Consider the following 26873-nt stretch of genomic DNA (forward strand, 5'->3'; position numbering starts at 1 on the left):
CTTCAAGTGCGAAAGTGCAAGGTTAAGCGCACCACTTGGATCTGAGTACTATTTAATTCTTCTACCTCGCTCAGCCTCAGTTATGTGATCTGCAAAGTGGAGCTCGGCCCTTTGCAGAATTGATTAAATGCTTGGAGGACTCGTAGGAGTAGCTCTAAAGCTGAACTGAAAGGCGTCCCCAGGAGAGGCCCCTGGAAGGTATTTGGAGACGGGAGGGGTGTGGTCTGTCCCCCGGAGTGGAGGGGAGGGGCTCGTGAGGCCCCAGAGGGTGGAGGTGGGGAGCGGGACGAGTTACTGGGAAGGGAAGTTCAACTTCCAACGTAAGAACTTTGAACGTGGCTGACGTGGGCCTCCGGGGGTGTCGCGGGAAGAGCTGGCAGGCTGAGGCGTCAGGGACGCTGGAGAAACTCGGTGGGACAGGCGCTCGGTCCCGTTCCCCTGCGCGCCCCCTTCCCTTGTCCGCCTCTCCGCGGCCTTCGGCTGGCCGCGCCCTAGCATGAGTCTCCCGCCCACTTCCTGCCCCCGCCCCTCCGGCCCTGGCAGCACTTCCTTTGCAAAACTGGGCAGACCCTGGCAGGAAGTGCCCTCCCGCCCCGGCCCTCCCTGCCCTCCTTCCCACGGTGGCCACTAGAGGCCTCTCTGTCCTCGCGGACGCCGGGACTCCCCGGCGCGGGGCCCTCTCGGCCTGACCCCTCCTCTACCCCGGGGGCTGGAAAGATGAACACCAGGATCGTTCACTCCTCTTCCCGGAGGTGGGCAGCTTCTGTCCCCCCGACTCCACACCCCCTTCCACCACACACACAGGGGAGGAGGGAGATCGACCCTTCTCAGAGATCGGTCCCTGTCCCCTCCTCCCACCCCTCCCTCATCCCCTTGTGAATCCAGCCTCATGCCTGCCTCCCGGTGCCCCAGATGCTGTTCTGCCCCCAAGTCTCTGAGAGTGACCCGTCTTCCTCTGCCTTTATCCTCTTCCTCGGGGTCCTGCTGGATTTCCTGTTCTCAATGCAAACACTGGTCCCCCAGATTTGCATCACACAGGTCACGGAGTCACCAGGGCTCCCAGCTATGAATGAGACTGCAGTCAGCCTCTTCCCACCACCCCCACACACCCTTCACCCACATAAAGTTCAAGTCAACCACAGGTGTCTGCGCTTCCTGTGTGCCAGGCATGGTGCCAGGCCCGGGGAGACACCATGACTAGGCAATGCCTCTGCTCTCAAGGAACTCACACCCCAGTGTGGAGAAAGACACCTGAACAGTCTATCTAAAACCTAAACGCTGCAAATGTAGCCCCAGAGAGAACATGGAAGGCTGGAAGCACAGACAGCCACGCCTGGAGTGGCCATGGAAGGTTTGGAAAATGCGTCCTGAGGGAGTTAAGCTCCTAAGAGTTAGGGAAGGAGGAGCAATTCAAGTGAAGGTGGCCTGAGTGAGGAGGTGCACCAGAAAGAAAACAAAAGTGCCAGGGTCCAGCCGCAGTCGTGTGGGAAATGACAATTTTGGAATTGTACATAGAAGGGAAGCATGAGTAATGACCCTGCGGAAGGCAGGAAGGGCCGGATAATCCAGACCTATAGGCAGACCAAGAGAGTGGCCTTTTTTTCTTGCAGGCAATGGGTGCCTTGGAGGGACACCTGGAAGCTGCACATTGGAAGTTAAACCAGGGATCTGGGATGGGGGACATTATTGGGAGACCACAGCCAGGGAGGATGGAAGATGAAGACTTGAACTGGGGCAGAGGCAGAGTGAAGAGAGAAGGAAGAAGGGACGGATGTGAGATAGGAGATAAACTTGGCAGGAAGCTGTGGCTGGCTGGCTCGGGACATGAGTAGGCAGGAGGGAGGAAGGCTTTCGAGATGTCAGCTGTGAAAATGCCTCTAACCAAGCCTGGTATGGGACAGATATTAACCATTTGCCTGTTACACACACACACGCACACACACACATGCGCGCACACACACACATGCGCGCACACACACACGAGAGGAAACGGGTACCTGATAACAATGCTGCTGGTGGAAGTGTAAACTGGTGCAATCTCTTGGAGAGTAATTTTATATCTATCAAAAAAAAATTTTTTAAATGCAGATACTCTTTGATCCAACAATTCCACTGTTAGAAATTTATGCTACAGATAAAGTGTACATACATATAACTTTGTATATATCTGGGTATTAATTGCATCCTTGTTTGTAATCGCTAAAAACTAGAAATAAGCTAAGTGTCCATCAGCGAGGGACTGGTTAAATAAATCTTGCTCTTTAGATGCAGGTGAATACCATGTAGTCATGAGTAGAACTATCTGAATAGATATAGAATGATCTCTGAGAGAGAACAGTAAATGAAACAAAGCAAGATTCATAACAATAATGATGATGTCTTCCCACTAAAGAGAAATATAAAAATAGACACAAATATACATATATACTTTTGTGTACTTCAGTAGGGTAACAAGAAATGGGAATTGTGGCTAATCTTAGGGAGCAGGGCTGGGGGACTGGATGGCAGTCATCTAACATGAGATATACATTTTTACTGTATATCTGTTTGTATTTTGAATTATTTTATCAGATACATTTATTAATTTTTTAAAATAAAAATCAGTTTAAAGTTAAAAATACAGCTTTAAACATACTAACAAACTAGAAATCATAAATTACATTTCTTTCCTTCAAACATTGCATGCCTACTCTGTACCAGGCACTAGGGTGCAGTAGCAAGCTAAAAGACAATGTGGGAAAAATCAGACGTTAAAAAAGCAATTACAAAATGAATATTATAAAACAAGTAGAAAGTGGCAAATAAAAAATCAAAAACTTTTGTACTTCCAGTGCCAAACTACGCCCCAGGATGACTTCCAATTGCAATGGGGAGAATGTGCCTTTACAGTGGGAATATCGCAGTAACCAAGGGAGCAAACTTCGCATCACCTGTGCTGGGCAGCTTGACATCATATACCTCCCGATGTGATGCAATGTGAAGTACACAGCATCACCTTTGCCCATGGACCAGCACATCAGCCACACCTGAGAGCTTGTTAGTAATGCAGAACCTCAGGCCCCACCCCAGACGTAGCGAATCAGATTCTGCATTTTAAAAGGATTCCCAGATCATTCTTACAATATTGAAGTTTGAGAAGCACTGGCCTTTTTAAGTATTCTTCAAAAAAATCATTTAACCAGAACTTATCAAGTCTTTAGAGGTACTTTCGGTTTGTGGGAAATACAGGAGGAAGAGGAACAAATTAAATAATAAAGAAAAACAGACAAATCCACAGTGTGAACGTTCTACAAGACCACTGTCCTTGACTCAGGTAAGTCAATGTCATAGAAAAAAAAGCTGGAAGACTTCTAGATTTAAAAAATACTGAAGATAAGACTATATACGCTTAATAGGCTATATCTTAATATCAAAAGAATTGCAAAGAACTTTACTTAGTAGGTTTATTGTTGATAGTGTTATTGGTTGCTGTGTTTCTGAAACTATTTTGTGTTTATTGTATGACAGGTAAACATGTTAATGTTGAAAACCAAGATTTTCACTGTGGGATAAGGAAAATACATATATAGAATGTGAAAAAAAAATACTAAAGAGAAGTAACAGTCAAAGGAAATGCATGATCTTGATTTGACTATGAATTAATTAAAACAGCTGTTAAAGTCCCTGAAAATTTGACCATGGGCTGAATAGAAATTATATTAGAAATAATTAGTATTATTGTCAGAAGAAAATCGTATTACAGTTATGAAGGACAGTGTTCTAATTCTTAGGAGATGTGTGATACACTAAATATTTTGGGTCGAATATTATGATATCTGTAACTTCTATATATACATATGACAAATTTTAATTCTTGAGTCCATGGGTGTTTATTATTATTCTAGTGTACTTTTTCTATGTTATACTTTTCTATGTTTGACATTTATCATAATAAAGAAATTGGAAACAATTTTTAAAAACATAGGTTGTCCTAAAAAATCCTGAGGCTAAATTAAAAGACAAACAGAATACCCCGTAAATGACAGGCAGGTTGCCAACCTTAATTCATTCAACACGTAACTCAACAGATTAATTGAAAATTCACAAAGAGGACAGAGCCAATAAATATATATGTAAAATGGTCTATCCCACTGGTAATCAAAGAAATATATATATCAATACAGTGATGATTTTCTTTTTGACATTTAAACTGACAGAGATTTTCTTAAAAGCTGGAGCCCAGGGCTGGGAAGAATGTGGCAAAACAGGCCTCCTGTGCTGAACACGAGACTATCAATTAATGTGACTTTTCTGGAAGGTGATTTATCTATTCACATCTTTGACCCAGCAATCCCACTTTTAGGAGTTTATCCTAAAGAAAGAACGCATCTAATGGCAAAGATTTAGCAATTAGAATATTTGTCACAGCATTCTTTGTATTAACAATTGGGTATAATTTGGAAGTCAAAAAATGAGCTATTGGTTACTAATCTATGCTCTCTATCTAATGGATTGCCATGGGACAGTTAAAATGAAGTTACAAAATAACATATAACACATCCCAGTAAAAAAGTATACATATGCAGATCAATCGATGTTATGTACATATAGCAATCACACACAACATATTGACTGGACAATGACTTGAAAGAAATATTTGAGAGATAATCTATAGATTATCTCTGCAGTGGAATTATAGCTGAGTTCTTTCTTTTTCGCTTTTTTGTATAATTGAGTATAAATATATACTTTTTATTCACAAAAGGGTGTTATTTTAAAAAGCAAAATATCTCCTGCAGTTTGTTTACTCACACACGCACTTGTGCGCACACATAGAACTCAGGAAGGTGTGGTCGGGAGGAGAGGCTGCCCTTGCCCAGCCCACTTCATCTCACCTGCCAGAGGACCAGAGTTCAGAGGTGAGAGAATTTCTGCAGGGGTGGAGGTTGGAAGGTAGCTGCCCAGGATGCTGAGTTTGTGGGCAAAGCCAAATTCCGTGCTTGAGAGGGTTGCGCTCCTTTCCTGTGCCGAATGAGATGGGTCCCCTAGGATCGGGGGTCCGAAAAGGAAACGCTGCTGAGGCAGAGTGGCAGACAGAGTCCAAAGGCACTGGTTTATGGCAGCTCATAAAAACTCCAGGTGGAGCCAATGCCCTTGAAAGTGGGGCAAGAACACTCAGGTCCCTCTGAGCGAGTGTCATGCCCGGGAGAAGAGACCTTCAGGGGTGCCAGGGTCCCATCGGTCCTGGAGGTGCCCCAAGTGTGAACCCCTGGCCCTACATCATGGGTCTGGGGCGCCCTTGCCCCATGAGCCATTCTCCCAGGGAAGGAGGGAGGACCCCTAAGCCGCCTCCTCCGGGTTGGCAGGAAGAAGCACCCAGGGGCCCCTGCCTTCACTGGCCAGTGCTGTCCACCTGCCGTGAGGGTCTGGGCCCTGGGCAGAAATGGACTGCATTCCTGGAAGCTCTCTTGGCAGCCAAGGGTGGGGCACATCAGCTCTGGCTGCTAGGCTGTCGCTGGGCTCTGGGCTCTCAGGGACCTGGCGGGCACCTGCCTCCCCACCCCCTCACCCATTCCCTTTCTCTCTCTAGGGCCCTATCTTCCCTTATATGGTGAAGGCAGTTCCTAGCCGAGGGGGGGTGGGGGACAAAGGTCGCTCTCCTACAGCCAGCTTGCCACAACTCCCTGAGATCTCCCAGGTGGCAGCCGCCTCCTCCAACCAGGTAAGGCAACCCTGCTGAGACGCACAAGGACCGTAGGTGGTGGGAGAGGTATAGGGGCCCATGTTTCTCTCTGGCAACCTGGGGCCTCCTGGAGAACCTTGATGTGGCACAAGGGAGAGGCTTGGCACTCTGGAGAGTCTGGAAGAGCGCAGCGCCCAGCGTGGCTTCCTGGGCCTCTGAGGAAAGAATTGTGCAGGTTCCACCCCAGACAACTGCTCTTTCAGACCTGCCGCTAGCCCCCGCCCCACTCCAGATGTCAACCATCCCAGGTTGCCCTGGACTGAGGAAAACCTGGAGACATGGGACTTCCAGACTTAAAACCTGGACAGTCCCGGGCGAACTGGGACTAATTGGTCATCTTGACCTCACCCCACCCCATTTCTTTACCCATTTCTTCTTCATCTGAAATGATTTCTTTCTTTATGTCACCATTCCCCTGACACTCCTGGGACCTCAGGGCTCTTGTCTCCCGGATCCTAGGGTGTGAACAACAGCCATCAGGAATTAAATGGGCGAAGGCAGAGGCAGAGGGCTGGTGTCTGTCCCATCTCCCTTCTATCGGGACCTGTCCCCTTGGCCTCACCAGCCACTGTGGTCCCATTTAGCTGAAATGGGGGGTAAGGGAGGCAACAGCCAAGTCTGGACAAGAGTCTTGGGGACACACAGACTACCCGCTTCCCAGGAGCCTACTCAGGTGTCCTCAGGTTGGTGGGTGCAGAGTCTGCAGGCATGGGGGGCTTTTGGAGCCAATCTTCCCAGAATCCCCTTGCCCACCCCTGGCCGTGAGGAGGCTCCCACTTCTCTATTCAGGCTGCTGGCGGTCCCCAAGCCTGATTTCTCTCTAGAGAGGCAGAGCACCCAATTTTTCAAGTCCCTGTTACCCCGAATCTCTCCTCCAATGGCTCCTCTATTCCTCCTGCTATTCACTCTTAGAATCAGAGCATGTCCCTGGTGGGACTTTAGAGATCATCTGGTTGACCCCTCCACCTCATAGATGAAGAAATGGGGTCCATGTTCATACAGCTTGTGAGAGTCAAAGAGTCTGTCTTAGAGAAAGGGAAATGTCGACCAAAGTGGTGACTGAAACTAAACCAACATTCTCTTTCTTTGTACCCAAATCGGTTCTACTGAACCAGGAGTCCTGAGGGCACTGTGGTCCCTGTGTGTTGGCCCCACAGAGGAGGCCACTCCTGGCAGGGACAGCAGGCAGGACTCAGGCACCAGGGGCTCCTGCAAGCTCAGAGCTGGAGATTGGCAGGTGGCCCTGTTCTTCTGGAGAGGGCGCTAATTAATCAGATGCTGGGGAGGGAGATCATGCCCCCAAACTCCAGAATGCCAGGGCGAGAGGTCACTCCTTGGGACTCAGAAGAGGGAGTTTATGAGCAGTATAAAGCCAGGTCATTGTTCCAAGAGGCAACTCAGAGTCAAGGTGCAGAGAGAGATTAGATAGATTCCAGGCTATCTGTGAGGGCCACATGACCTTTCATTCATTATGTTCAAGGAGCGCTCATGGAGGGCGACTCGGTGCCAGGCTGGGTGGTGGGATCGGTGAGGAATGGGGTGGCTTCCAGCCTGGTGGGAAGAGACAGGATGCCAGGGATGAGAACAAGTGGGGACAAGTGGTTCTCTCCCCTGGCTCATATCAGAATCACTGGGGAGTCTTAAAAGGACCCATGCCTCACCTCTCAAAAGTCAGAAAGTAAGATACCCATGCCTGGGCCCCACCTTAGCCTAGTTAAATCAGAATCCCTAGGGAATTGGCCTGTTCACTGGAGCATCAGTATTGTTTAAAAGCTCCCCGGTGATTCTGATAAGCAGCTAGAGAGGAGAACACAGTTGCAGGTCAAAACTGAAAACGCCCTGAAAAATACCATGAAAGAAGCTTGGGGAGGTAGGTTTCTTATAGCTCAGTGGGTGGAGGGTGGTTCACAGTGAGAGGGTTCACTCTGTTTTCCATCCATCCATCCATCCATCCATCCATCCATCCATCCATTCATCCATCCATTCATCTATCCATCCATCCACCCACCAACCCTACCCCACTCCCCCAACACACACATTCCATAATCTCTCATTAACCCAGCAAAGTGCCGGCACTGTGCTAGATGCCACACCCAGCAAAGTGCCGGCACTGTGCTAGATGCTGAGGATTCAGTACTGAACAAAAAAACCTGGCCCCCAGTCCTGTGGGGGCTACATCTTGTGGGCCGCCAGACCAGTGACTGAGGAGTGTTTGGGGGTAGCTGGGAAGGAAGAGGAAACTGTTGCACACGAGATTTTATTGCGGAAAAATACATATAAGATTTACCATTTTAACCACTTTAAAGTGTACAATTCAGTGGCAGTTAACACATTCACCATAGTGCACAACCATCACCACTCTCTCTAGATCCAGAATATTTTTTATCATCTCAAATGGAAACTCCATACCCAATAGCAGTCACTCCCCATTGCCTCCTCCCCTCAGCCCCTAAAAACCATGCTATCTCTATGGATTTGCCTATTCTGAATATTTCATGTAAATAGAGTCATACATGGCCTTTTGAATCTGCCTTCTTTCACTAAGCATAATATTTAAGGTTCATCCACGTCGTAGCATGTATCAGTACTTTTTATGGCCGAATAATACTCTATTGTGTGAATATACAAACTTTTGTTCTTCTATTCATCTGTTGATGGACATTTGGATTGTTTCCACCTTTTGGGTTATTGTGAATAAGGTGGCTATGAACTTCATGTACAAGTGTTTGTTTGAACACATGCTTTTCCCATTCTTTCGGGTGCATACACTTTTCAGCCCTTATTATTTTTGCTTTCCCTAAAAAAAAAAACCAAAAAACAAAAAAACTCTGATTTTTTTTTTAGCAAGCATACTTTGATAAAACTTTTCAAAAAGAAAAATTGTTAGGGGCTAAAGAAGCTCCTTGAGTGACAGGCTAAGGAGAGAAGGCTCTATCCAGAAGGTGAGGGGGAGTCAGGGTGGGTGTTTGAGGAAGAAAGTGGCAAGATCAGCTGGGTCTCCGCCCTTGGCCCGTCAGGGCCTAGGGTGGGGAACCAATCCCCCTCTCCTCCCCTCAGGGGATTCTGGCCTCCAGGCACTGTTGGGAGCTCTCAAGGCTGGACTGGAAGAGCAGTACGTGAACCCCAGGGTGCTCCCAAGCTCCTCAGTCCTTGCTCCCAACCACTTCCCCCCTAGGCTCATCGCCATGACCAAACTGAGCGCCCAAGTCAAAGGCTCTCTCAACGTCACCACCCCCGGGGTGCAGATATGGAGGATCGAGGTGAGGCCTGCCTGGGCATGGGGGGTGGGGGAGGACTGAGGGGAGAACGAGGCCTGGGATTATTGTCCTCCAATCCTGCCTTGCTGGCGTGGGAGCCCCTGGTTACTGTCCCCAAGAGACTCTTCCCCTCTCCTCGGGCATCAGCCTCTTCCTCATGCTCCTTTACCTACCCCGCTCCTCACTCTCCTTCTCCTTGTCAGCTTTGTCACGCCCTCTTCTTCCGGGCTCTCCGCCTCTCCAAGTCTCACTGTGGTTAAGGGTGGAAGTGCAGGTCGCGGGTGGTCCAGGGCAGCCCCTTTGATGCCCCTTCTCTCCCTAGGCTATGCAGATGGTGCCTGTTCCTCCTGGCACCTTTGGCAGCTTCTACGATGGTGACTGCTACGTAGTCCTGGCTGTGAGTGAGGGGTGGGCAGGGAGGGGGCTGAGCAAAGAACAAAGCCCACTGTGGTGTCAGGGAGGAAACTTGAGTCTGGGGCAGTGGGAAGAGCTGGACTGGCTTCACCCAAAGACAGTCCTTACCGTGTGTGCCCAGGTGCCCAGCTCAGTAGCAGCTCTGTAGGATCAGACATGTAAGAGGCTCTCCCTGCCTTTGGGTCACTGAGCTCCCAGCTAAGTCCACCTTCGGTGGATTTATAGTCATGGGACACCTTCTGAGCAGCTGGGGCCACCACTCTGGGCTCATCTGTGACCCAGGCCCCAGGTGCATGGGAGACCATGCAAAGCAGGAAGGTGGGAGAGGGCTATGGGAGCCCAGGGCCTCAGGTACATTGGAAATCCCTCTCCCTAGGTCCACAAGACAGGCAGCAACCTGTCCTATGACATCCACTACTGGATTGGCCAGGCCTCGTCTCAGGATGAGCAAGGGGCAGCTGCCATCTACACCACACAGATGGACGACTTCCTGAAGGGCCGGGCCGTCCAGCACCGTGAGGTCCAGGGCAATGAGAGCGAGGCCTTCCGAGGCTACTTCAAGCAGGGCCTTGTGTATGGAGGGGCGTGCTGTAGACTGGGGTGTGGGACCAGGGCAGGGGAGGGACAGCCCAGACTGAGAGTGCAGAGCCGAAGCTGGGAAAGGAGTCAGAGCTTGTACGGGGCGGCCACGAGGCTCATTCGTGTTCATCTTTCTGCTCTCCCACCCCCATTTCTGCGGCTGCCTTGTTCTTTCATCCCTCTAAATGTTGTCGTTGGCTCCCCAAAGGCTGTTCTAAAATTCTATAACTCTGTGTACCGTGAATTTTTGTGAGTCAATTCCATCTGGATGCCCTGGAGTGCCGAAGGAGGCCCTCCAGGGCATCACAGGAAGTCTCCCCTCTGACCACTGGGCGAATGACTGCTCCTTTCTCCTTTCACACTAAAAGCCCCAGATTTCTTGCTCTTCTTGAAAAGCGTGAAGTTCTAGCCTCTGGGCTATGCCCATGGAAACACACAGTTAGGAGCCAAGTTGCTACTGATCTGTAGGATAGGCCGGGAGCTCTCCAGGTAGCCACAGTCCCCCGTCTCCCCCCCACTTTGTCTTCCTCCCATTCTTCCCATACTTAGAGCAGCATCCATTTGCACTGGCACCTCTCCTGTCCCAGTCTGCTCGGAATGCCATAGAAAAAAATGCAGAAAATACAAAAAATAAAGAATAGACTGTGTGGCTTAAACAACAGAAATTAATTTTCTCATAATTCTGGAGGTTGGGAAGTCTGAGATCAAGGTGCCAACTTATTTGATTGCTGGCGAGGGGCTCTCTCGCTGGCTTGCAGACAGCCACTTTCTCACTGTGTCTTCGCATGGTGGAGAGAGTAAGCAAGCTCTCTGGTATCTATCTCTTCTTATGAGAGCACTAATCCCATCGCGGGGTTTCACCCCCCTGACCTCATCTAAATCTATTACCTCCCAAAGGCCCCACTTCCAATATTATCACATTGGGGGGGTAGAGCTTCAGCATATGAGTTTGGGAGGGAACGCAATTCAGTGCAAGGTATCTTACCTCTTTTCCTTCCACGTTACCACATTACCACATTACCATGAAGCTGTCTTTGCGGGCCTCTCAGCAGCGGAGGGACTAAGGTTGGGTGAGTGAGGGGTCTAGGGTGCAAATTTTAAGGAGGCACTCACTGCCAGGGTCATGCAAATGTGGGCAATAGACTGACCTTGCACTTGAATGGCTCTGCGAGTGACTATCTCCTTGAAGTTTGCACCTGAGGTACCTCATGGACCTCACGCTAGTCCCAGCCCTAGCCCTCAGATGGCCCCAGTGATAGCCAGGTACCCCGGATCTGGAAGGGCAGAGTCCAGTCACACCTCCCAGCTCATTCTCTCAGCTTGGCTCACCTCGTTTCTCAGGATCCAGAAAGGAGGTGTGGCTTCTGGCATGAAGCACGTGGAGACCAACTCCAGTGAGGTTCAGCGGCTCCTGCACGTCAAGGGAAAGAGGAACGTGGTGGCCAGAGAGGTGGGCATTGAACAGGGCTCTAGGGCATGGCCTCCTGTCCCTTCTCAGTCTGGGTGCAGGGCAGAGGCCCAGGTGGGGTGAGGGGTGGGGAGGAGCGGGAAGAGATGATGGATGGTGGACGGGGTCTGAGTGGGGTCTGCACCTCCCCCATGGCTCTCCAGGTGGAAATGTCCTGGAGGAGCTTCAACCGTGGGGATGTTTTCCTCCTGGACCTCGGGAAGCTTATCATCCAGTGGAACGGGCCAGAAAGTAACCGCATGGAGAGACTCAGGGTAAACTCTGCCCATGCAGCGCCCCTCCCCCAAGTCCCAGCCTGCCCCACCTGCTCCTGCACAGCAGCACCTGCTCTCCCCAACAGTCAGACTTGCCAGACTAATGCCACCCCAAGCCAGCTGTCATATCCCCAAGGCCTCTCTCCCCTGACTGCCCGGGGCAGGTGGGTCTGAGTCTCCATGTGTATGGGGAGAGGTATGCACATTGGAGTTGGCGTGGGCATATTTGTGGCTAATCTACTGAGATTTCATGAGTCTGTTGTGTGGCACACCTGGTGCCAAGCATTGGAAATCCAGCAGTGAATGAAGTGGGCAGAGCCCTGCCCTGGCTCTGGCCTCCAGCTGGCTGTCCAGTGGTGGCGGGGGGTGGGGGGCACAAACATAAAGCGGATAACTGATAAGCGAGGGATGGGGAGCGCAGTTCTGTGGGTTCTGGGAAGGCTTCTGGGACAGGGTGGAGGTGGAAGGAGAAGGCCTTAAAGCAGGAGAGAAATGGCCGGGCTGGTAGGGAGATGCCAGAGCATGAGATGTGGATTTCAGGGAGCGTGGAGAGGAGGCGGGCAGGTCTCATAGGGCATATTACGTGGTCAGAAGGCCGTGTAAGAGGGTTAGGATTTGTTCTCAGTGCCTGGGAGGCTATTGAAGGTCACTCTGACTTCTGAGTGACGAAAGAGGGAAGAAGGGCTAAGAGGACTCAGGGAGCTCTCTGTTCACCACGTGAGAACCGGGAAGTGGAATCCACTGGCCTTGTGTGTTGGATGAAGGGTGAAGAGACAGGGGCCAGGCAGAACTCAGAGCGTAGTGCTTCAGCAATTATGGGGATGAATGGATCCCCGTTCCTCAGATGGGAAAGATCAGGAAACAACAAATTTGGGGAGAAAATCTAGAGTTCTGTTTTGGACATCTTAAAATGGCGCTATCATGCACGTTGGATAAACAAGATGAGAGTGGAGAGCTGGGCTGGAGACAGAGATATGGGCCTGAGCATAAAAGCTCTGGGATTGGGTGAGATCGCCTGGGAGGGAGCGGAGAGAGAGGGGGCCTGGGACCCAAATGCCAGTAACAGAATAGTAGACGTTGGGCAGAGGAGGGTGAGCCAGGGTGTGTGCACCTGTGTGTGAGCACATGACAAGTGTGCTGCATGTGCATCTATGTGTGTGTGAGCACATGTGGACTGTTCATTCTGGGGGGTGTGTGTCTGTGTGAGGACATGAGAGATGGCTGCCTGGACACGTGTGGGTGTGTATGTGCTTGTGCATATGTGTGTAAGCACACATGAGGCTCTGTGTGTGTGTGTGTGTGTGTGTGTGTGTATGTGTGTATCTGCATGGGTTCAGGCATGCTTCGGAACAAAGAGGCTAAGTACTGTACCCTTCAGGGCTTAGCTTTTGAACAAAACTGCAAAGTAAAATCACAAATTTCAGACAATGCTGAAACCGAAAGCCCACGAAGTCCATCAGAAACACCCTCTTGCCAGGGAGGAAACCTGCTTTCCCAGTGGGTTTTCACCTGGTTTCCTCACACGCACCTTAAAAGCCTGGTCCCCCTCAAAGAGGAGGAGCAGGGAGGTGCCTCACCCATCGGGACTGCTGCAGGGTGGGCTGGGATCTCCTGGCATGGTTTGGGGTGGTGGAGGCCGCCCTGTCCCTTGCCAGCCTTCATGGGTCACTCGGGGACTCCCTGCAGAGCATGACTCTGGCCAAGGAGATCCGAGACCAGGAGCGGGGCGGGCGGACCTACGTGGCTGTCGTGGATGGGGAGGATGAGAAGGCGTCCCCACAGCTGATGGAGGTCATGAACCACGTGCTGGGCAAGCGGAGGGAGCTGAAGGCAGCCGTGCCTGACACCGTGGTGGAGCCTGCGCTCAAGGCCGCCCTCAAGTTGTACCAGTGAGTACCCGGCTGGGCCCCTCTTGGGTGCTGGGGGACTTCACTGGGACTGAGGGGCATGGGACCCCTCCTGGTCTATGCCATATCTTTGTCCTGCAGCGTGTCTGATTCAGAGGGAAAGCTGGTGGTCAGAGAAATTGCCACGCGGCCACTCACACAGGACATGCTCAGTCACGAGGTGAGAGGGTCTGGAGGCCCCCAGCCACAGCTCTGAGCCCCCTGCACTGTGCTCACATACCCTCAAGCAGGAGCAGCACCAGGGGCCCAGGCCAGTGTGGGAGGGAAGACTTCTGTGCCCGGAGCTCCCCGGCCCAGCTCCGCCACACCGTCAGGCTCTCCCTCAGGGTCTTTCTCTCCACCTCTAGGACTGTTACATCCTGGACCAGGGGGGCCTGAAGATCTACGTGTGGAAGGGCAAGAATGCCAGTGCCCAGGAGAGGAAGGGAGCCATGAGCCACGCACAGGTGGGCATGGGGGTCGGGGGAGGAGGAGGACTGTGAGGAGAGGGGAGAGAACCTGACTCCAGCAGGGCAAGGGAAGCAGGCTCGGACAGGGGTGCAGAGGCCAGGGAAGGCTCTGGACTCGACCCAGCTGGGGGGTCTCAAAGTCGGTTCGGTAGCCATCTTGGGGGTTCTCTGCATGCCAGGGAGCCAACCACCAGACACCTGGGGGGGCCTCCTCAGGATATGGACTCCCACCTCAAGCTGGGTTCAAAGAAGGGAAGGAGAAATGGAGGCGGCTCTCTCACAGAGGGGCTGGGGTGAGCATGGAGCCGGGCCAAGTCAGAACTTGGGGTCATTATTTGGCTGAAGTCAATAACCCTAACTGGCTAGGGGTCAGCACTGGATTGGAGGCTGGGTTCAAGGTTGGAGATGGGAGTTGAGGATATGGGTTAGAATCGAGGTGGGGTCAAGTTTGGAGTCAGATTTGGCCTCGGGGTGGGGGTCAGAGGTAGGTTTGGGGCAGTGTCAAGTTTAAGGTCTGGTTTGGCCTTAGGGTTTGGGCAAGAGCAGGATTAGGTTTGGGGGTCAACTTCGGGACTGGAGTTTGTTCTGGTTTTGGCTTGGGACCAGGGATAGGCTTATGGTTGGGTCTGGTTGGGGTTAGAGCCAGGCTTTGGCTTGCTCTGGCGGGTGGAGGCTAAGGGTGGGACATGGCCCCAGCCATCCCCTTCTCTTTCCAGAACTTTATCAAAGCCAAGCAGTACCCCGCGAGCACACAGATAGAGGTGCAGAATGATGGATCTGAGTCCGTCGTCTTCCAGCAGCTCTTTCAGAAGTGGACAGTGCCCAACCAGACCTCGGGCCTGGGCAAAACCTACTCTGTGGGCTCCGTGGGTGAGGGCCGGGTGAAGCAGGGTGGGCTGGGAGACAGGAGTGGGCACTCAACCTCCCCAGCCTCTTCCACGAGCACTTTAACCTTGGCCTCTGCTACCCAGGTGGGGTGAGGACATGAGGGGACATGGATAAACTCGAGTCGTCACAAATGGGAGCTAAGAATGACCTGCCTTTCATTTGAAATAGGGTTGGGTCTCCCCAGAAACCAAACAGCTCAGTCTTACCAGATAATATTGGCTGAGGGCAATCTCAGTGCCAGGAACCTGGGGGAATATACAAGGGTTGCCTCTCTCCCGGCTTCCCTGGGGGCCCTGGTGAAGCATGAGTCTCAGGGGCAGGGAGAGATGGTTCTGTATTAGAACTCTGCCATGTGTGACCTTGAGTTAGCTACTGAATCTCTCTGGCCTCAGTTTCGATATCTGTAAAATGAGTCTAAGAATTATAGCTACCATTCAGGGCTGTTTGTGAGAACCTGGGGGACCTCAGCTGGTGACCGTTGGTGTCATGATTTCCCCTCACTCCAGCCAAGGTGGAGCAAGTGAAGTTTGATGCCACATCCATGCATGTCCAGCCTCAGGTGGCTGCCCAGCAGAAGATGGTAGATGATGGGAGTGGGGAGGTGCAGGTATGGTGAGGGAAGGGAAGCCTGGGATGGATGGGAGGGGTTGGTGGAGGTTTTCCTGGACCTCACACTAGCCTGATACTGGCCCCAGGTGTGGCGCATTGAGGACTTAGAGCTGGTGCCTGTGGCTTCCAAGTGGCTGGGCCACTTCTACGGGGGTGACTGCTACCTGCTGCTCTACACCTACCTCATTGGCGAGAAGCCGCACTACCTGCTCTACATCTGGCAGGTCAGGCCCCGCCCACCCTGTCCAGAGCACATTCAGCTCAGCTTCTGCTCCACAATACCCTTGCCAAGTGGCCAATCCCCTTGAGTTGACTACCTCTGGTGATGGGGAGCTCACTCCTCTTCCGTCTGGGGACTGTTTTGGCTGTGAGATCCCACTGACACTGAGCACCTGAATTCACAACCCTTTTCCCTTTTGGTTTTCTGAGTCTCCTTTCCCATTTCCATGGCCTCCTGTACTTTCCCTTCATCGGCTCTGCCTGGGTTCCTGTGTCCAGATGTTAGAGAGCAGAAAGATGCTCGGGTGCGGGGATAAATGGTGCCATGGTATTTCCCCCAAGAAAGGAGGAGAGGAGTCAAGGTTGGGGTCAAGGTTGAGTTGCAGGTGGGTCAGGGCTGGGCTGGGGCTGGGAAAGAATTTGGTGTGGGGCTGGGATCAAACTGAGTTCTAGTTCAGGTGGGGTTTTGGCTGTGTCTGGGGTGGGGTTTGGTGGGGAAGACAGTTGGGTTTGGGCCAGATCAGAATTAGGGATGGAGTCATCACTGAGGCCAGAGACGAGGCCAGAATTGGGGGCTGACTCCATCCTACCCCTTCCACCCTGCTCATCCCCAGGGTAGCCAGGCCAGCCAGGATGAAATCACAGCCTCAGCCTATCAAGCTGTCATCTTGGACCAGAAGTACAATAATGAACCGGTCCAGATCCGGGTCCCGATGGGCAAGGAGCCACCTCACCTCATGTCCATCTTCAAGGGACGCATGGTGGTCTACCAGGTATGGCTGCTGGACTGAGGTGCCCGGCAGTACCCGCCACCGAGGTGGGGTGGGTATGCAGCAGGTGAGAGAGGGGAGGTCAGGTGGGGGCGGGGCTGCGGGTGAAGCCCATCCTCTGTGAGAGAGGACTGTTTGAGACTCCATCGCCTATGTGGGACTCATAATAGAACTAAGCATTCGCTACTTTAAAAAGTGCATGTAATTAGCACTTAGCACGTGCAAGTGCTGTTTCTTTACTCCCCAACTCTTCGGGTCCTCTGCATGAAAAAGGAAGTTATTTTGGTGAGATTTGTCCAAACCGCATGGGTGCCTTCCAACATAATGAAGTAGACATCTCCCGAATTCATTTAAGCAACAATCTGTTTATTGAGCACCTACTAAATACAAAGCTTCTGGCAAAGCACTAAGGGGAAAGAAGAATGCAATGCTAATACTGTTTACCTTCTTGTTGGGAGAGCAACAAACTAACAGCTCAAAGCACCGTGTTGTTAAATGCAAGTAATATAAGTTGAGTTCAAAGGAGAGCGTGAATACAGTAACCTGGGAATGGGCATAGTGTTCACGGTGGAAAGGGGGTTTGGAGAAGGTCTTGACATTGGGGTTGGTTGAAGAGCTCAGCAGAGGTATTATGAAGGCATACAATGCAGGGGACACAGCAAGGACAAAGGCCCAGAGGGAGAGATCCATGGGGAACAGTAAGAAGATAAACTGGCCAAGATAAACTGGAAGGATTGGAGAGAGCAGAATAAGTCTGGAAAGGCAGTTTGCACCTGTGTCACATGGGGCCTTCAAAGGCTCCCCTGCAGAGCTGGGTTCTAATCTATAAGCAGCGGGAACCACTGAAGGTTTTTGAGCGGGGGAGTGCCCTGACCAAAGCAATGTTTGGGAAAGATTCATCCGATGGTGATGTATCAGCAGACCTGGAAGAGCAGGCTGACCCTGCCCCAACCTCTTCCTCTCTGGTTGTCAGTGCCCCTCGAATCTCCCCTCATCTTCATTAAGTTTTTCCCGCTTTCTCCTCATACCCTGCAGGGAGGCACCTCCCGGGCCAACGACATGGAGCCTGTGCCCCCCACACGGCTGTTCCAGGTGCGGGGGACCAGCACCAACAACACCAAGGCTTTCGAGGTCCCAGCCCAGGCCACCTCCCTCAACTCCAATGACGTCTTCATCCTCAAGACTCAGTCCTGCTGCTACCTGTGGTATGGGAAGGTATGTGCAGGTCCCCTGGCCTCAGAGCAGATCGAGGACAGGGCAGGAGCCTCTGGCTGAACAGGCCCTGCTTCCTTGTTCCCCAGCTGACTCTGGCCCTATCCCCTCCTCCACAACTCTGGGTCTGGCCATCCTCAGATTCTCCGCCTCTGTGTCTGAGTCAGTCTCCCTCATTCCGTTTGTCTCCGGCCTCTCCTGTCTGTCCCGCTGTTGGTCTGTCTTTATATCTCAGGCTCTCTTTCACTGTCCTTGTGCCTGTCTGTCGCTGCCTCCCCATCTATCTCTGTAATGAAGACCCTCAGCCTCTTGTAGTCCTCCTGCCTTGTAAGGAGAGTGCAGACTCTCTTGTCTCCTCTGCCGTTCTTTGGAGTGTCAAGGACAGAGGGGAGGATGGGACAACTGTCACTGCATCAGCCATGTGTCTGGTATCCTGATCCAGGAAAGCTCTCTCAGACCCAGGACCTCTGGGCCAGTGACTGTGGCGGAAGGGTGGGGGTCAGCATGGCACTAGAGGTGGTCTCCCCCCCGCATATAAGACTCCCTTCCTTTTCCCAGGGCTGTAGCGGGGACGAGCGGCAGATGGCCAAGATGGTTGCTGACACAATCTCTCGGACGGAGAAGCAAGTGGTAGTGGAAGGGCAGGAGCCAGCCCAGTTCTGGATAGCCCTGGGTGGGAAGGCCCCCTACGCCAGCACCAGGAGGTAACTATGGGGCCTCTCTGCCTCCAGCTCACCTTCCGAGGCTGGAGAGCCTTCCAGAACCTCCATGCTCATGGCTCAGAGCCTGAAACAGGCAAGGATTGAGGACCCTGTGTGCCAGGTCCCCGGGGCCACAAGATGAGTAAGGAGCAGTCCACGCCCCCAGGCCCTCCTGGGCACAGGGGCTGTGTCTGCGCTGCTCACCACGATCTGCCCGGGGCCTGATGGGGAATTCACGGCCATAGGAGGTAGCTCAAAGAGAGGGGCAGGACTATAGGTTTGCCTTTGGGGAAGAAGATGTCAGAGTCCACCCAGCCCTGGCTCTTAAGGCTGATGACACAGGACCTGGACATAAACCCTCTTTCAAACGGTTTTTCTCAAGAAGATCCGAGCCTCCCCCCCCCCCCCCCCCCAGGTCAAAAAGCAAAAAGCAGCAGCAGCAGCGGGAGGTTTAGAGGGCAGGTGTTAGAACTGCCTAGGGACTAGAGAAGAGCCACTGGAATGCTCGACTGGAGAAGCAGTGGGAATTTCTCCCGGAGAACACTCTTGGACTCTTGGGAGGAAGGGGGAGCTTTCGTGTGATCAGAAGAAAGAGCATTTGCCTTTGAGGTGGGCTTTCCATGTCGGAGTCCCTCAGAGTTCTGTGTCCTTGATTCTCCTCTCCCCACACCTTCCTCCTGCCAACACGATCTTCTGTCCGTCCTGCAGACTGCAGGAGGAAAACATGGTCATCGCCCCCCGGCTCTTTGAATGTTCCAACCAGACTGGGCGCTTCCTGGCCACAGAAATCACTGACTTCAATCAGGATGACTTGGAAGAAGATGATGTGTTCCTGCTAGATGTCTGGGACCAGGTAGGGCCGAGGCCTGGCCAAGAAATGGTGGCGTTAGGGATAGGAAAGGTTTGACGTTTTCTTGGTTCTCATATTTGTTCTCCCTGGGAGCAGTATTATGAACAAGAATGGTGTAAGAAGGAAGGCAGGAAGGAAGGAACTGCTGTGTGCGATGATCTTCTCCCAAAGTTCGATTTATTTCACGTGGCAGGGCAGTGTTTTCAAGGGGCTTTGACTCCAGAGAGGCTGAGAATCACATATTTGCAGAGCAGCCAAATATAGAGCATCTGTCCAACCTCCTCATTTCCCAGAGGCAAAGTCAAGGCAAGGTGGGCCCCCTGTCCAAGGTCAGGCTCCACTGTCAGACATCTAAGCCTGGGTGAACTGAGGCTGAGCCTTACGGTCCAGGAGGACAGGGAGCACTGACCGAGTTCTGGGTTCTCCACAGGTCTTCTTCTGGATCGGGAAGTATGCCAATGAAGACGAGAAGAAAGCCGCAGCCACCACCGTGCAGGAATACCTCAAGACCCATCCCAGCGGCCGGGACCCCGAGACTCCCATCATTGTGGTGAAGCAAGGACATGAGCCCCCGACCTTCACGGGCTGGTTCCTGGCCTGGGATCCCTTCAAGTGGAGTGTGAGTGGCCCCAGCTCACCCTGGTCCTTACAGCCCAGCGTATCCTTCTCTGGCTGGCTTCTTGATGTTACACCTCAAGGGCAGGGTGGACTCCCAGGCTTTTCTGTTTGTGGTAGATAACATGTGATATATTTGTGAAAGGGTTAGAGCTGCCTTAGAATAAAAAGTAAGGCTGCCGCTAGACCATGAAGCCCCCTGGTGAGAGAGAGGGAGGAAAGGCTATGACACTCAGGCTAATTACACACCTTGCCTATGCACTAGATTTAGCTGGAAGTTGTTGGGCATTATTGATAAGAGCTATACTGACTACCGACTACTTAAATTAAAATTAATTAAAATTAAACCAAAAAAAGGTTCAATTTCTCTCTAGCCACAATTTAAGTAAGTGCTCAGTAGTCACATGTGGTTAGTGGCTACTATATTAGACTCCACAGAAAGAGGACATTTCCATTGTCACAGAAACTTCTACAGGACCGCGCTGATGGACTCTTCATGCTGGATGAAAGGAGACATGCCACTTCTAAAGGACAGACAGATGTCTTCTTGGCACTAAATTCTAAGCAAAATGAGTTACTCGTGTGGTCCTCACCTGAGAGACAGTGAATCAGACTTCCACAGGATTTCTTTAAACTGACCCCAGATAGAAGAAGAAAGCAGGTCCTCAAGGTAGAAGTCCAGTGATGGTTTCTAGAGGCGAGGAGGGAGGCTAAGCTTAGACGAGTGCTGGCCTGGCGGCTTTGGGTGTGCTAAATTGGCACAACAGATGTGGTCATGGAAACAGAGAGCTTAGATTAATTTTCTCAAATATGTTTTAAAAAAATCCAGTGGCTGATGGGCTGAGTTTAATCTTGCAGATGGATTCAACAGACCTCAAGGTCCAGATGCAAAATCCAGATGCCAGAACTTCTTAAATTCGTATCATCAGTGTCCCGAGTCAACAACTCTGGCAGCCTTTCCTCACCTCAAGTCTCTGCTGGCTTCTCCCTCAAACTCACTTTATCCATCCATCCATCCATCCATCCATCCATCCATCCATCCATCCATCCACTCAGCATAACTGAAGCTCATGATGTGCCATGCTTGGTGCCAGTCCCTGGGGATATGGTGACGGGGCGCCTCATGGAGCCATGGTCCCTTCTACTCCCTTCACTCCTCACGGCAGGGTTCCCTCCAGGCTGAGAGGAGTCCCCCAGATCTCCAAGACCTTCTGAGTGCCCCAGCACCTACACAATGTAGTCAGGGTTCTCAAGTGTGCGAGCAGCTGCTTACACGGGCCTCTGAGGGTAGGAAAAGATCATACTCCTCTCTGTCCCTGTGTTGGGCTGAGTGGGGCCAGATAACTGCCTGTCCTGGCCTCTTCTGACCTGTCAGCCCCTTCAGTGCTCATCGTCACCAACCCATCTCTTTTTTCAGAGACCCTCCTCCACCTTTTGCCTAGCTCCCTCTTCCACCTCTCACCCCCAGGTCCTGGGCAGCCTTCTTTCAACTCTTAAAGGAAACATTTTTTTTTGTCTTCCATGCTGAGAACCAGGTCTAATTTATTACTTGCTTTATAATGCAGAACGCTAAATCCTATGAAGACCTGAAGGCGGAGCTCGGAAATTCTCAGGACTGGGGCCAGATCACTGCCGTGAGTATGGGGCAGGTGGCGGGGCCCTGTGGTGGCTCCCTGACCATGATCGGACCTGTCGGAACTGAGAAAGCTCCAGAGAAGATGCCAGTGTCCTGTGCTTTCCTTGCCACCATTTCCTCCCTCTTCTCATGCAAGTTCTTGTTTTACTTCAATGACTCTAGCTGTTTCGCCCTCTCCATTCTCTAGTGCAATGGTCCCCAAATTTGATCATGCATAAGAGTCTGGGCGATGAGGATCTGGGGGTGGGGGACGCTTATTAAACTGCAGATTCAAAGGTCCCACTCCCAAGGATTCTGCTTTATAGAATTGGGATGAGACACAGGAATACACACGTTTTTCATAAAGCATCCAGGGAATTTGATGCAGTTACAGAAATGTGTGTAGACCGTAGGCCTGGGATATGGAAATATGAAAGCAAAACCTTTCTTCTAAGAGGTTCACAGGCTTGCAAAGAAAACAAGGCCAAGTAGACTCAGCAGAAATGTGTCCAGAACATGGGAACAATTCTCAAGCACAGCAGGGTAATCGTCAGATAACACATATGGCTCCCTGGCCCCACCCACAGGCACTTATAAACCACTCTTGGCAGACTGATGGTTTAGGCAGGAAAGTATAGATATGACAAGGCTAATTGTCTATACAGATGACAGTTTCACAACAGATAAGAGAAAGAAGATCATAATTGTCCAAGGGAGACCTTGAACATATGAGAGAAGCCATCAAAAAGTTCATAAGTCATATAACAAAACAGTCATAGAACAAAATAGTCATCTTGCACCAACTGGCTTTGGTGTTCACACAGACCACTAAGCTTTAGCTCGTGGGTCCAGTCCAATGTGTCGTGTTCTTACGAGTGTGTGTACGTGTACGTGGGCCGGTGGGGGCCATGGAAGGCTTCTTGACGGAGGTGCCCTAGAATCAATGTTCATTCGCTTCAGAGAGCAAGGCAGCCTGGGAGGTGGCTGCCAACCAGCTGAAGTAACAGTGCTTTCCTTTTCTTCCCTAGGAGATCACAAGCCCTAAACAGGATGTGTTTAACGCTAACAGCAACCTCAATTCTGGGCCTCTGCCCGTCTTCCCCCTGGAGCAGCTGGTGAACATGCCAGTGGAGGAGCTCCCTCAGGGCGTGGACCCCAGCAGGAAGGAGGTAGGTCGGACTCAAGGAGCAGGAGGAAGAGCTACGGCTTGACCCCCAGATTGTGTCCTGCAGATGGCTAGGTGCTGGGGATGACCTGGTGCACAAAACAGGCCTGGTCTCTGCCTTCGTGTGAAGTTATATCTCAGTGTGGAGAGAGATCAAAGGAGACCGATTTTTTTTACACTGTGCTTTAATTTTAGTGAAGATAAGTAGGTGTCACAAAGGTGAAGTATAGATGCCATGAAGAATATTACAAAAAAGAACCTGGTTTAGTCAGAAATTTCCTTCTGAAAGGTGAACAGGAATTATTCAGGCAGAGTGGGTTCTTCCTGGAGAAGGGAGCAGCATACATGTAGCCCAGAGGCAGGGAATAAGGACTGGGTGGGGCAAAATGTGAGTGGCACCAACATGTGCAAGCTGGGTCGGGGCGGCTGGCCAGGGGAAAGGGGGCCGAACTGATCAGTGCCCTTTTGTGCCACGTTAGGGATGATGGTGTCTATCCTCAAAGTGGAAGGGAGCCATCATGGTCGAAGTAGGAGGGTGGCAGTCAGCTTTACACTTTTAAAAGATCACTATAGCTGCTCAGTGAAGAATCAAGTGAACAGTGGCAAAAGCAGCCGCTGTAAGTCAGGCTGACAGGTAGATGGGAGCTTAGCATAGGTGGTGGAGGGGAGGTGGAAGGGAGGGGGATGGCTTATAGAAATATAAGGTAAAATCAGTGGCACTTGGTGAGTACCTGATAAAGGGTATGGGAGAGAGGGGAAAGTTGTGTTCTCTGAGATAAAAAACACAAGGTCAGACTGAGCTTAGAGAGGGTGATCATGAGTTTACAGGAAGTCATGTGGTTTGATGCATCTGGGAGACGTTCAGGTTGAGGCATATGCTCGGTGGGCACACCATTCAGAGCAGCACCAGGGCAGACCCATCAGGTAGCTGCAGCTTCAGCCTTTGTGGATCTTCCTGTGCGGGGAGATTTTGGCAAGAAGAGCTTGTTAAAAACACATTTCTAATATTCATTCCCACTTCATGAAGATTCAAAATAGACTGCAAATCTAGCTTGATGGGGTACAGAGAGGAGAGAAAATTTACTCTGTGTATAATAAACCATAAAGAAGTAAGTCTTACAAAAGAATTAAGGAATCTACAGGAGATACCTGATTTCTCCAAGAACATCTAAGTCTTTTAGGGGTTCAGGCCCGATATATGTGTAAGTATATTATTCCCAGAGCATTTGCATTTTGCCCTTTGCCTTGGAGACAACTTTCATGCATTCTACCCCAGATCCGCCCATCTGTTTTCACTGTAATATTAGGATGATCCCAGTATATTAGTCATAATAACATTACAAATATTTGCCCAGCCCTTGGTACATAGAAAGTAATCTGTGAATATAAGCTGTTATCATCACTACCTGCTCTACTCCTGAGAAAACTCAGGTCCAGAGAGGGGAAGTGACTTGCCTAATGTGATATAACTAGTTAGTAGCAAAGACAGAGCAAGAACCAGGTCTTCTGAGTCCCACTGTTACCATTGTATCATGTGGCATAAAGTATTTCTTAAGGGAAGGGCAGCCAGTGTTACTGAACCAGGTGATTGACAGGAGGCTAAAAGGACTGCTCATTTTGAATGGAACAAACAGAACCAACACAACCCCATCATGGCAGAAGCAGTTGAAGAAGTCTTAGATCCTTCCTTAAAACTCAGTTGTCTGTTGCTGATTTTTTATTGTGGGAATAGCATACATTCTTGTGGGAGAGCTGCGGGTTCGATGCCAAATAGGGAGGGTAGGAGAGGTCTTCAGACCTCTCTGGCTGCTCCAGACTCAAATGGGGAGCCAGTGACATGAACAGTAGGGTGGTGGGTCTGGCTGCAGGCAGTAGCAAGAGGGTCATTGAAATGTTTGAGCATCAATGAGTAAGCCACAGAGACGGATGTGGGCAAGGGTGAGGCTTATAATCAGCTGGCAGGACTGCAGGGTTTAAGAACAGGACCAGCGGAAAGATACAAGTCCACTGGGATGGGCAGTCCCTGCTATCTAGCCCCAGGGTCAAAGTCCAGACATCTTGACCAAGCTGTGGAGCCAGCCTGGTTGAGCCAGAGAGGGAACGTGAAACCACCCAATTGCAGACCGAGGACGCTGCAGCCACAGTCGTGAGGGACTTGGCAGCAAAGGGGAATGCTAGACTTGGGGTAGGCAGCTCGTCCCTAGCCACGGATGCCTAAACCACTCGTTTAATCTCTTCTTCCAAAACAAGGCATTCCACTGCCCTGCCTGGGGGAGTAGGAAGGGCTCCCAAGAGCCTTGAGGGAACGCCCAGGGGTTGGAGGCAAAGCTAATGACAGGTCAGAGAACTGGGGCATCAGACCCACCTGAGCTTGAAATTCATCTGCGGGTGTTTACAAAGTTGCTGTTCAGTTCAGGGGTCTCTGCGAGAGTCAGTAAAGTGTTCTCCAGAGTAACTCCCTGTTGCAGAGCAATCTATGATTGAAAAGAAACCCACAGCTTTCACCCTACCCCATCCTCTCCTGCTGCCTGGGGAGCAGAGATGAAGACTGAGGGATGCTGCTTTTAGCAGCTTTAATTTGGGGTGAGTGTGCCTTCAGTGCATTTAGCTTGCTTTTATCAGTATCACTACGTCATGTTAGCTGGGAGCAAAAGACATTTCAGGCAATCCCCTCAACTTATGGCTTAAGATACCCAAGGCCTAGAAAGGTGACTTCTAGCTGTAGGTACACTGTTTGATACATTGTTTTCCAATGTCTTTTCATATGTTATAGTATTTTTGTCCCCATAAAAGCATTACAAAGCAGCAAAAATTGAGCTTTAAGAAATTTCTATTTTATTGAGAGGAAAACTAAAATCTGGAAAGAGAAGCAACTTCTTAACCAAGCTAAGTAAATGTTCTAATTCTTATTTCAAGGCTAGTGTGAATTTGACCCTGGTCAAAAAGAAAAGATGTTCAGTCTACCTCATGTTGTCACCGTCCTTTTTATTATGTTCCCAATTCAGGGATCTTATCTCTTGGACTCAATGCCACCCACCTCCTCCCCATCACTTTCCCAGCTCTCCTTGACATTGCCTGTTTTTGCCCTTCATCTGATTTTTATGCCACTCCTACATGACTCATCAGAGTAACCTCTGGGAAAGAATGTGATCTTTGCCTTCTGGTCTCTCTCCTCCTCTAGGAGCACCTGTCAGTTGAGGATTTCACCAAGGTCTTGGGGATGACGCCAGCCGACTTCTCCACCTTGCCTCGATGGAAGCAACAAAGCCTCAAGAAAGCAAAAGGACTATTTTGAGAAGCAAGAGTGGCTGTGGTTGTGAAGCAGTCGCTACCCTGCTCACAGTTTTGTTTTTATTGCTGGTATTAATCCTGTACGAATTAAAGGTTTACACTTGTACCTGTGAGCAGCAGTCAATGGCAAGGGTATTTGTGTTTAATAACTTACCTATTCCTCCAGAAAGATGATGCCTCCATCAGGAGCCTGTAGTCCCAATGTCAGCTCTCAAGGTGGTTGCGTTTTTTCTATCCTGGAGTGTGACATCATTTTTAAACCATTCTGTTCTAGAGCTTTCCCTTCTGAGAAGGGCAGCCTCACACTCCACGGAACATTAGTTCTGAGGAGCCTTCCCTGGGCTTTTATCAAAGGCAGGTGGACTTGAAGTGTTCTGGTTTTACACTTTTCCCAGAGCAATGGCTTTCCCTTTCACATACACTTTCCTCACTGCCTCCCTCAGGCGATAAGTTAAAGGAGATCCCTTCTTTGAAAGAGTCAAATGGCCTAGGAGATGGGCCTACTAGGTTTCACAATCCTTACTTGCCAGTCTCCAGTGAGAGGGGATACACTGGGTCTAGGCTTGAGGCCTAAAGGCAAGTATTTAATGCAAATGCTATTTCACCCCTTTTGGTACTTTTAATAAGGCAAAGGAAGAGCAAGGACAGCTAAGGCCAAGGCTGGGTTTACAGACTGGTATCCGCAACCTCTGCAAAGCTTTATGGGTTCCTCAGATGAAAATGGGAACTTGGTGCTGACCGTGGGCCTATGTTGCTTTGCCATTCCATTTCCTTTAAGGTTTAATAGTGCTGCATGAAGTCCAGGTCAAGCCAGTGAAGGTGATTTCCAACCTCAACAACTGGTTGTTAGGTGTCTGCAAGAATATGTCTTTTCAGAAATAAGAGTCA

The 26873-nt window shown here is 50.7% G+C and overlaps 1 protein-coding gene across 3 annotated transcripts; it reads left to right on the forward strand.

Moving 5' to 3' along the window:
• Positions 1-4: 4 nt before the first annotated feature.
• VIL1 (villin 1) lies at positions 5-26098 on the forward strand. Of its 3 annotated transcripts, XM_039844758.1 has the most exons (22): positions 5-198; positions 2832-3313; positions 4816-4898; positions 8898-8982; positions 9302-9376; positions 9770-9966; positions 11314-11422; positions 11584-11694; positions 13381-13583; positions 13683-13761; positions 13949-14047; positions 14767-14920; positions 15445-15545; positions 15634-15771; positions 16381-16539; positions 17572-17751; positions 18307-18452; positions 19158-19302; positions 19730-19918; positions 21480-21548; positions 22558-22698; positions 25876-26098. In XM_039844758.1, exons 4-22 carry the CDS (start codon positions 8908-8910, stop codon positions 25987-25989), a joined length of 2484 nt encoding a protein of 827 aa, XP_039700692.1. In that variant the 5' UTR covers positions 5-198; positions 2832-3313; positions 4816-4898; positions 8898-8907; the 3' UTR covers positions 25990-26098. The 3 variants fall into 3 exon arrangements, with proteins under 3 accessions (XP_039700692.1, XP_039700693.1, XP_039700694.1); XM_039844759.1 differs by lacking the exon at positions 4816-4898; XM_039844760.1 differs by lacking the exons at positions 5-198; positions 2832-3313; positions 4816-4898 and adding an exon at positions 4909-5701.
• The last annotated feature ends 775 nt before the right edge of the window (positions 26099-26873 follow it).

The sequence above is a fragment of the Pteropus medius genome, unplaced genomic scaffold, assembly GCF_902729225.1.
Source record: "Pteropus medius unplaced genomic scaffold, Ma_sr-lr_union100, whole genome shotgun sequence".
Taxonomy (NCBI): Eukaryota; Metazoa; Chordata; class Mammalia; order Chiroptera; family Pteropodidae; genus Pteropus; species Pteropus medius.

What these genes read in the sequence shown, in the direction of transcription:
- VIL1 (XM_039844758.1), top strand. Translation starts at nt 8,908, where the DNA reads ATGACCAAACTGAGCGCCCAAGTCAAAGGCTCTCTCAACGTCACCACC. An exon ending in GCCGCCCTCAAGTTGTACCA is followed by an intron (nt 13,584 to 13,682) that starts GTGAGTACCCGG and finishes TTTGTCCTGCAG; the next exon opens with CGTGTCTGATTCAGAGGGAA. An exon ending in GAGCCATGAGCCACGCACAG is followed by an intron (nt 14,048 to 14,766) that starts GTGGGCATGGGG and finishes TTCTCTTTCCAG; the next exon opens with AACTTTATCAAAGCCAAGCA.